The 10994-nt window shown below is 41.5% G+C and overlaps 1 protein-coding gene across 2 annotated transcripts; it reads right to left on the reverse strand.

Annotated features, from left to right (window-relative positions):
* Nucleotides 1–1349: 1349 nt before the first annotated feature.
* Nucleotides 1350–10096, reverse strand: tpx2 (TPX2 microtubule nucleation factor). 2 transcript variants are annotated; one of them, XM_073469497.1, is made up of 17 exons: nt 10020–10096; nt 9413–9554; nt 8076–8204; nt 7775–7898; nt 7299–7361; nt 6955–7071; nt 6632–6741; nt 6330–6478; nt 5087–5258; nt 4852–4990; nt 4172–4391; nt 3949–4044; nt 3637–3810; nt 3404–3550; nt 3202–3313; nt 2660–2847; nt 1350–1777 (listed from the first exon to the last, which is right to left on the reverse strand). In XM_073469497.1, the coding sequence occupies exons 2-17, from the start codon at nt 9522–9524 to the stop codon at nt 1667–1669; spliced, it is 2163 nt and encodes a 720-aa protein (XP_073325598.1). In that variant the 5' UTR covers nt 9525–9554; nt 10020–10096; the 3' UTR covers nt 1350–1666. The 2 variants fall into 2 exon arrangements, with proteins under 2 accessions (XP_073325598.1, XP_073325599.1); XM_073469498.1 differs by having other exon boundaries at nt 1576–1777; nt 2660–2826.
* Between the last annotated feature and the right edge of the window lie 898 nt (nt 10097–10994).

The following is a 10994-nucleotide window of genomic DNA, read 5'->3' on the forward strand; positions in this document are numbered from 1 at the left end:
CATTCTACATGAAATCATAGGACTTATGCTGATCAACCAAAACATTAAAACCACTAATAGACCAAGTAAATAACACTGATCATGTAGTACAAAGCGATGCTCTGCTGGCTGCTGACCTTGGGTCCTGGCCTTTGTGTGGATGACACTTGACACACACCATCCACAGATGTGAATCAAGTAAAAACAACCTCACAGCAACCACACTCAACAGCAGCTGGTTTTAATGTTGTGGATGATGGATGGATGTTTTATGTTATCAATATTCTAAACAAACATTTTCCTTGAGTAGGTGTAAAATTGATCTTATGGAATTTGAGCATTTTAAGTAGTTCTAGCTTGAATTTTCTTCCTGAATTAATTAATACGAAAAATATAAAAATAAAGGATACTGAAATTAATTTGTTTTGAAATTTTGTAATTTAAAATTGACTATTGAAATCCTCAATATTTTGCTTGTAAAACCATTTATCTGAGTTCATGTGGTCTGAATTCCCTTGTTTTAAAGTGCAATGACTGATCAGTAACCTTTTTGGTGGGCAGCAGAAGCAAGCTGTGAAGCACTATTTAAGTTGATATGGTAAACTTTAACATTCATTTATAGTTTGTGCCCAGCATATGTCCAATATTCACTTTCTTGTGGCAGTTTTTGGTCTCTTCAAACTCCTGAGGGAAATATCTGGCACTTGAACGGCAACACGTGATGTTGTTTGTGGTCAGCGCACCATCAAGACACGAAATCTTTGCGTTTGTAACTCCAACAAGAGAAAGTACAATGGAACAACCATTCAAAGTCAGAATTCCTACTTGTAAACTCAGGGCAGGTCCACCCACCCTGACTTCATGAAGAAGTCGTCTGATGTCACACTAGCAGAGTGGGAGGATGTACAGTATTTGAGAATGACAGTTATTTGCAGTAGGCTAAAGACTGGAATATTTAGATACTATTCGAAGTATAAAAAAAAGGTGCCATATAATAAAATGTATAATAGCATCTAGTTTGTTCATATATTCAATGAGGCTGCACTTCTGTGTACACTTGCCAAAAAGACATCTTTTTACAGTCACAAGTTTTTTGTTTACATTAAGCGTCTTGCACCTGGAAGGCTTGGAGGTCGGAAAAAAGGAAATTTCAATGGATTGCAACACAACAAACCTGCTGAAAGGTACAGTGCGATACAAAAACGATGAGTCTCTCATCTTAGTGAATGTGATTTAGTGCAGATGCCAACTGGAACTCCAATTCTGTTTTGCATGGCACTGATTTTAAGTTCAGTTGGAGTGTGTTTTACTGCCATCACATATTACTGCCTAGTTAGTTCTTCCAGCACTTCAAAATAAAATGTCCATAGTTACTGGTAATATTATAGCCTTTATTTAAAAGAGTTAATATAGCAAAAACAGTGAGGGACAGAAAATAATATACAATGAAAAAGGTTAAAATCTAAAGCTCAACGTGGAAAAGACAGAAAAAAAACTGAGCTTCAGTCCTTTGTGAATAGAGCTACAATTCAAATTTCATAGCCAGTATTCTGACTAACAATCTGAAATAGATGCAACATTTAATTTCAAGGGCTTCTGCCCAAAAAAAGAAAAATAATAAAAGTACAAAATAAAAACCTAGTTGGAACCTGGTCATTTTACTACCGAGTGGAATGAGGCGAGCTGCTCACAGGCGGAAGCGGTCAGAGAAGTTTGGTGACTGGGGAACTGTGAGTGGAACTTCACTCTTCTTCAGTGCAACAGGTTTGTAGTGTCTGATGGGCTGAGCCTTGTGAACCTGCAGAGGAGGAAGACAAAGTCTATCAGACAAACTGCACTTTATACATCAGGCTAGCTGCATACACTGACATGCAGTTTTCACAAGGTCTGATCACACACTCACCATTTTACCAAGTTAGAGTCCAATATAATTTACCATAAATCAATGTGATCCATAGTTGAGATTAAGGCTAGTAAAGAACATATGTTAATTACTGCCATATGTAATGGCTAGTTAAGAACATAAATTCATGTGGTGGTTACATGGATAAGTATTATGCGTCAATGTCCCATGTGTGGGTAGAGTTTTTGGATTTTTACTTTAAGACAGAATTTTTTTCCCCCAGGGAATTAAAAAGGGATATTTCCCATTTTCAGGTTCTGGAAAAGATGGATTAGAATATCAAGTGAACATTCGCTTTTGATTTCATGCAGGACATGAGCAGAGGTAAATGTATTCCGCTACACTAGACATTCAGATCTGATCAAAAGTAATATTATCTCACAACAGCACCATAAAAAGCAGGCTACTGTGTACTGGTTCTCCCCCAGACAGACACAAGGCTCTTTTAGTGGAGCAGCTATCCCAGCTACAATACAGACAACAGTTCTTAAAAACTGCATCCTTGTTCCCTCTCACTTGCTCTGAAATTTGTTTTCAGAGAAATGTGACATTGAGGGAAAAGCCAGAGCCAGACAGCAGCTGCTCATGGCTGGCTGCCTCTCAGAACCATGCAAGTCACCATTAATGATTCAATGAGCTGTCAGTGTGCTGTCACACACTACATAGCTGTAAGGCCAGTCCTCTCAAAAAGGTCTTCGAGACAGTGAGAGCCCCCGATGCATTGTAATTTGGGACTATATAAATATAACTGACTTGAATCTACGTAAGTGAACTAACCTGTTCTTGTCGCATCCTGGAAATCTCCTCTTTCTTTCTCTGCTCCTCCTCTCGTCTCTGCTCCTCCTCCATGAACGTCCTGAGAGCCTCCTTCTCACTGGCCAGTCGCTCATACTCCTGCCGCTCCCGGGCCCGCCGCTCTGTAGACAGCTCGAAGGCCTCCACAACTGTAGAAGAATGGAGGAGTTCTGAAGAGTGCCGCGACAGAGGGTGGTGAAAGTGACAGGAACATAGTGAGTTACACAACAATGAAGAACATTTCACCTTCACAGCAGGAAGCTGAAACACACTTCAAGGTTTGAATAATATCACAGACAGCTGGGTCAGGTCAGGGACAACAAGTCTAACGTGGTTGTATTAGCAGGGAGAAAGTGCATAACTCGCTAACCTGCATCAACATATTACCATTGTGTCTTACTGCACATAACTACCCAAGGAAAGGGCAGCAGGACAAATAAATCACAGACAAGTAAAAAAGCAGCCAAAGAAAAGATCCAGGAATGTGTTTGGGTCAGTGGTGCAGCTCTGCATGTTAGTCTTACCTACTGTAGCCCGGCTCTCCTTTCTGGGCTGGAAAGGTTCTTTAAGAGTGACCGTGTTGGGCCTGGCTTTGAATACTGTCGCTTCCTCCTGTTGTTTCTGCTCTTCTTTTACCTACAAGGCACAGAGGTTAGGTTTGAATTCCAAGGACTGTCACTGAGAATAAATCTGTTCCTGTGTGCTCGGTGGAAAATCGTGTCGCACCATCTGCTCCCAGCGACTGCTCCTCACAGCGCCACGTTCATCTATGAGCAGTCTGAAGGGCTCTGGCTTTGTGGGCTCCAGCTTCTTCTTCTCGGGGAGGTTCACAGTGTCGAAGTCTGGAAGTGGCTGTGCTTTGAACTGAGGTACCTGGAAAAGTTGGAAACGAGATGTGATTTAGCAAGTTGTCCTTATTCTGGGGTCTAAGGACACAGATTCAGGACGAGTGACTCCACCTCCTCATTTCGCTTGTCCTCCAGCCTCTTCTCTTTCAACGCCCTCCTCTCTCGTTCCCTCTCCTCAAAGGAGAAAGGACAGACCTCCACGTGGTGGTGCTCTGGGAGGCGGGGCTGGAAGGGGAGACCAAAGTGAGGCACTGGGGGGGCCTTGACTGGTGAGGGCTGTTTGACCTGACAAAAAGAAAAGCCCAAGCAGGTTTAAGGCTGTTAACATGGGGATGGCTGAGGTGGATCTGTATGTTCAGTGAGTGAAGGGGAAGAGAACTGAGCAGTTTTCAAATTCAAGACAAGCAAAAAAGTGTTCCTTACTTCCACAACCCTGGGCTCCCTATGGACCCTGTTCTTGAGAGCAAAAGCTGGAGATTCTGGCACAGTTGCAGGCAGAACCTTCCTCTCTGGCAAACCCTGTTGATGGGAAGTATTTTTTACTACAGTCATGATAACAACCTTATTATATTCTCAATAAAAAAAAAGTGTAGTTAGTGTAAACCCTTGTATTCAACCCTGAACTGGTCACAGGGTTTAAACTCACCACTACTCCTTCCAGGATCTTTTTGGATAGAGGCTGGGATTTAAACGTGTGCAGCTTCTCTTCTCCTTCCTGAGGCTTGGTGGCCTGTCTCTCCTGGAGCCTTTTTTCAATCTGCAGCTCGAATCCTTCAGGTACAGTGGGTTCCTTCACTGCAGGCTTCTTTAGGCCCTCTACGCCCTCTAATATTTTCCTGTTCAGCTCCAGGGCCTTGAATTTAAACCTGTGATTGAAACACAACATTAGCTAAAGGCCCTTAGAATATCAACATGTGTTGCTCCGACAGGTAGGCACTGTAAGTTACAGTGTAAATTCCTGGCAGGGGGTCGACTGCACAAGCCTTCCTAAAAAGTCAGTCCAGACAGTTCAGTGTGTTGGAGCTCTCGTGGCTCTGAAGACTACACTTCCAATTGATTATAACAGCTGCCCCCTCAATAAGATGGAATAATTATAAATTATATAAAAAAGGAACCCTTTCAAGTCTCTGAAAGTGGACACAACACCTCTGAGCCATCATTCATCAGTAAACATGATGCTTATTTAAAATGCATTTACAGGTGCGTCTTCACATTTCACACCTATGCACATTTGGTCGATTGCTGCAGAAAATGGGCTTGACCGCTAGTTTGAGGAAGTGACATAGCAGGTGACAAACAAGAAGGGGTAAAGCAAAATGGTCTTACTTGTTAAGTTTTTCCACCTCTTCAGCCTCCAGCTCAGCACTGCTCTTCACAGCAGGTGGCCGGCTTCTCTGGTTGGTTATCAGGTGTGGAGTGTGAGGGTGGGTGAGCTTAAGGTGGTCGCCCTTCACTGGGGATGGTCCTAACAGACAGTTATAACCCATGTCATTCATTTGTACACTTACACCTAAAATGTGTCACTGAATGTTGTAAAAAAAATAAAGACAGACATACACACCTCTCTCTTGACTCTTGCGACTGCGCAAATGGTAGCGGTCAGGGGTTCGTTTCTGAAACTGCTGTATCTGCTGAGCCATGGGCACATAGGCAGATGGCTCCTCCACCTTTCTCTTGTTACCCTTTGACAGGTTGAAGGGTTTGGGCACTGTGGCACCTTTCATAGCCTTTGCCTGGAAAAACAAACAAATAAATTACAGCTATAAAAAGGTTAAGGAAAAGGTTTCTTCAAGTGGTCAACATGTTGTAAGATGTCTTGGATCACTTTCCTCCTTGCTCACGGTTGACATTTCAAGATATCTGCTGTATCTTACACTTAAGTTTCCTCTTTAGCTCTTTTGGGAGTTAAAGGGAGGTAAATTATTGCTGGTGAAAACCTAACATTTTACAGATTTTGCTCTTAAAATAACTAAATAACAGAGGACTTTTATTGTGAAGAATGCATAGGAAATGAAATGTTTATAAACTTATTAGCGGAGCTTTGTGGGCAGCCATTCCTCAATAGTACTAAAGGGGAAGAGTGTATTTCCAGCAACTCCCTTGATCAATATTAAAGACAAGTGCATCATCAGTTTAAAGAAAAGGGCACTCCTTCAAGCAGGTAGCCCTGTTGTCGTGCAATAGCGAACTGGGCAGCACTTGGCTGACATGAGTCAAACCAGGTCAACCTGAGCCAGCACAACAATGGGAAAAACCCCATTAGTTGGTGGAGCCGACCACATTACTGTTGTTTGGTCCTGTAACGTTGCTTTGTGGGTTGAAGTGTGGGTCATTTATTTTGTTTGATGAGTGAAGGATCTGTTTAGCTGTCAGACTGAACACCATCCGACCGACACACCCGCCCAGGCGCTGCCGGCAATTCCATTCACACAGACGCTGTCTCGCCTCTGTTTCCGCTCAGTTACTACTCCGCTGGCAGATCAGAGGTGGAATGAAACTGTCCCCGCAATATCGGCGCAAGACTTCCACCTTAAAAGGGCAGTTTGAAAGGGGCTTGTGTTTACAGCCGTCCTGTCACCTTTACACAATATTAACAACTTTAATATCAATCAGGGAGTTTCAGTTGCAGGTTATGTGCATTGTGATTTTGTTGGAGAGCCAGTCTGTGGGAATGTTTTGGGATCCTAGTTGCCTGAATTGCAATTTAACACAGTCCAGGGGAACCATTAAGGATCTAGGTTTAACGCTTTAGTCCCACAGACTGCAGTATAGCTTGAAGGTGATTGCATTCATGAAGTACTCACTGGTGAGGAGGGTTTGCGGAGCTGAGTAATGAAGTCCACTTCCTTGTGAGCAGTGTTGGATGAAGTGGTTGCCTTAGAGCGGGTGTTTGTGTTGAAATGGAATTCTTTAGGAACTGTTGCCGATAGGACCATCTTCTTTGGTAGTGGATCTAAAACAGTAAACATTGTTTTCAAGTTGTGAGACCAATCTAAACCCCAAATGTGACAGTACAGCTTGTAGCCAGGACATGTATTAAAAAAACAACACACACCCAGAGCATTTACTGAGGGTTACAGGTGCACATAAAGTAATATCTACTCACTGCCAGCCAGAGCAGCTTTGTAGCTGGCCTCATTCTTCTTGCGATGCAGAGCCACTTCCTTCTGGAGGTTCCTGATGCGCTCCAGCTCCTGTTCTTCAGAGCTACTTGGCCTATTTGGACACAACCATCAAAAAATTGTAATCAACTGTACCTCGTTTATCCACCTCAGTGTCTGATTATCCGAAAATATCCTATTTAAGTCTTGCAGAGCTCCACTTTCAATAAAGGGTATTGAAATACTGAAGTTTTGTTCTCGAGTACTCCTTGCCCATCAACCAAGTCTAAGAGAATGACATGGGTTTCAACATCAATTGTAGACTCACTCAGTGTTTGTAGTAGTGGAAGCTTCTGCACGGGTCTTGGGTGCAGCCCTGGAATTTAGCTGCCCAGTCCTGCGCGAGACACTGCTGCGTTTTGGGGCTGGTCGAGCAACCGGACTCCTTGAACAAAACAGTTAGAATTGAAATCTTGGGGTGGGAAAGGTAACACAAAAGGTGGGATTTTGTCTGGGTCTTTTACACAACATTTTTCTATAAAAAAAAAAAATGTAAAGAGGAACCAGTCTGTGTTGGTAATGGATTTTTACAGTCTACACAGTGTCCAAAGGACTTGCTGTAAAGGGCAGGAGATCAGTTTAAGAAAGATTCGACAGGACAGTCAAACTTACTTTTTGTGTTTCTTTGATGGTGGTGCAGCTGGACCGCTGGTTAGCTCTTTACGTTTGGAAACCCTAAAAATAAACCAAAGAGAAAATTAAAGTCAGAATGAAATTGAATCCAATACAATATACTTTATTGTCCCCTTGGGGAAATTTTTCTTGGGCTCAGTGCTGCACTGACAGTTATCAAATTGATTACATCTACATAAAAGCTGCAAAGATAGGTTGCTCTTTAATAGCTCACTGTTCCAACTTACCCAACAGATAGATATAGAGGAATTGGATCAGTTGATTGGTCACATGCTACGTTTTCCTTTGAGTTTTTAATTGCTTGGGTTTAGGATTAATGCCACAGTATATTTACATGATGTGCCAGAAACATCGGACATGTACAAATTGTACATGCTTCATTTGATATAATGTGAAGCCTACACCTCTGCCACAGAGTGAAACTGTTAAGAGAATTGCCATTGCAAAATCTGTACCTGCATGGTTGGGCAGGGGGTTGATTAGCAGTACTCCTCTTTGGTCGGGCATCAGTCCGAGCAGGACTTCCAGCACCCCAGGTTGTGACGATGTTGGGAGGTGGAGCCATGGATGTGCTAGGAACTGGAATATTGAGCAGTCCATATGGGTTAACAAGAACCAATTAATGAGGATTATTTAGTGGATAACAGAAGACCACATACTAAACTAGAACCACATATGAGTTCAGCCTTGAATAGTTAGTGTATTAATGATGGATCTAATTCAAAACAAACAAACAAACAAACAAAGGCTACTAACCAGAGTCCACATCTTTGACTTGTGGGGTTACGATGGCTCGTGGCAGGCTGTGCCTATCACCTCTCTGAAAGGGTCGGTCAAGTCTCAAAGGTGTTATAAGGTGACCATCTGCTCCCGTGGCCTGTTCGTCTGCATATAAGAGATAGTTTAAAATTAGAAAGCTGTGGACTCCTTTGCAGATTCTTTGATGGATATTTTAACCTACGTATTGGGTGTGTTCAAAGTCTTTTCACAGCATTTGTAATAACACTTTATTGCACAATCAAAACATTTCAAAATGACCCATTATGCCCCATACAGAATTCACAACCTGCTGAAAGCCAAACAGCCAAATACAAACACCTATTGTATTGTTATGATGTACAAATGGTACCAAGATCACAAATTTGCTTAATTCTTTGCAATCCTGCACAAAGTGTCACTCATGTCCATTGAAGTATTAAGCAACGCCAAAACATCTAGTAAGTTGGATGTGAGCATTCTAAAAACAACATCTGTACAGATGTGAAGCCCTGACAGCTCAATAATAAAGCTATTGTCTTGTATTTCTTTCCTCCATGTTTGATTATTGATGTTTAACTTATGTGGTTTAAGAGGGAGAGGACTGCTCCGCCGATTTATATAGACAGCAGCAATCTGATGTGATGCTGAGAAGTCATGTAAAAAATGTTGGTTGAACAGAAATCATGGATTGTATGCGTAGCATTTTAATAGGCTACCCTGTCGTAATTAAATGAATTGGAGAGTGTGTACAAACTGATGTGTGCCTGATAAGATTTTAATAAATCAGATCCAACAGGATGTGCGTGTTCCTGTGACATCCTATGCAGAAAACTGTACAACTTGACTGCAGCTTTACCCCCTCTGCCTACTCCTGCTGCCACCTGATCTCATCTGTTTTCCAGGCCAGGCGGAGTTGAGCTCCATCCTAATAGTTAGGGATCCTAAATATTCAAAGAGCATCTAAACTCACGGACATATAAATAGCAAAACAAGCGCTGATTTACACACTGTTTACATTTATATCTCAGGAAAGTTGGAGGGGTGGGGCTGCACCAATGACACTCACTTCCTGTGTGTTAACAGACTTCTCCTAACAAAAACACTCAGAGAATGCGTTTGTTTTTTTGTCCACCTACACCAACTTATATGCAGTGAAGCCAACAGAGAGACAGAAGCTGGTGACTGTATAAGTGGAGCAGCTCGTCTAAACCAGTTTACCCACATGTGATACAAAATAGAGGATGCAGACAGAATCAGCAAATGCTTGTTGTGGTCTCACCAATACCTGACTAAACGTATTGTCAGTCAGCTGTAAACGTATAATGGAGACTCACCAAACCACTTGTCGTCGCTTTCAGCATTTTCCAGTTCTTTCAGGTCGACTACTTGGGATGGGGCATCAAATTCGTAGCGTTCAGAGACATCACCGCAGTCGCTTTCGGCCATTATCTCAAGCTGTGTTTGTCGACAACTCACCTAAACAAACCAGCAAACACGACAAATTTATATTTGAAAAAGGGTAATCGGAGTAGAGCCTGCGTCGAGTTAATCGTTAAAGCTAGCGATTTAAGATTGGCCTAAATGTAACGAACGCCAGCTAGATTAGCGTTAACATCTGATTGTTGTACTTTTCAAGGGAAATGCCTGGTCGAATTACGTTAACAGACTGCAAAATACATTCACAAGACATGAGTACTTTCTGTATGAGCTGTACTTTCATGTAACGACACCGAGGACAAAACAACAGACTCGCTCGCGTTAACGCAACATTAGAACACAACAAGTCTTCATTAGCAAACGTTAATAGATAGCATAGCATCACATTAATCAAACTATCAGCTAATTCTAATAAACACGTTTAGTATTGCTACATTCATGTGGCTATTCTATTAAATATGAAGGTTTCTGCGGTAAATAAGTGAGAATTGTTTGAAACCTTACCGCAGCCGTCTGCTCTCGCACTCACACGGTTGAAACTGCAGACCGTTAGCGCTCAAAATGCTTACCTTTTGAATCAGCCAATGGCTAACGTCATGTACGTCAGCACGCCGCTTATTGGCTAGTATAAGCCAACTTTCTGGCATGACCACGTGATCAAAATACAACTTTTTAAAAAAAACTTTATTTAAGAAAGAACAATTTACAAAGAGTTCAGATAAATCAAACAGTACATACAATCACATTGATTAATTATTAGTTATTTTAATATAAATTTGGAAAGCGATCTGGAGAATTTCTGTTTGTGTATAAAGAATTTAGCATATAGTATGATGAAATTGATCACATACTCAAGATTGCTAATATCTGGATTATTATATTAACAAACAATATCTTTAAGCTTAAGCGAGTAGACAATGTTAGTAGGTTTTTTAAAAAATGGGACTCTAGGTTTATTAAATATTTCACAATCAAAAAAGAGGTGAGCGATTGCTTTTAGTTTGTTTACAAAATGTACAAGACATAATAATATCTGTAAATTTAGCAACAACACAGTTAACAGCACAGGTTCAATGTGTATGAACTGAAAAGAATGTCTTACTTCAAACCACTAAAGATAAACAGACATTGAAATGGATTGGTGACGGCAGAGTTCAGATAATCAACTGGTCAGAGCAGTATGTAAAAGTGTTTCTTTCATCTGAGCCCTTATGTCCCCACCACTTTTTCAAACACAACACTGAGAATACCGAGCTACCTTCTTCTTAACTGGGGACCCAGGGAGAGCTGCCGGTGTGGGAGCTCCTATCTTTGTAATGATTTCTGGATTGATTTTGTTATATTAAAGTGAGCTAACTAAGTGATTGGGCGAGTGTGTACTTGCTTATACTATATTTAATATTTTTTCCTATTTGACTTTGTCCTGTACGATTCCTATAGGATAGTCTGATATGACTTTATCCTCTAGGATTGTAGGAT

The sequence above is a fragment of the Pagrus major genome, chromosome 7, assembly GCF_040436345.1.
Source record: "Pagrus major chromosome 7, Pma_NU_1.0".
Taxonomy (NCBI): domain Eukaryota; kingdom Metazoa; phylum Chordata; class Actinopteri; order Spariformes; family Sparidae; genus Pagrus; species Pagrus major.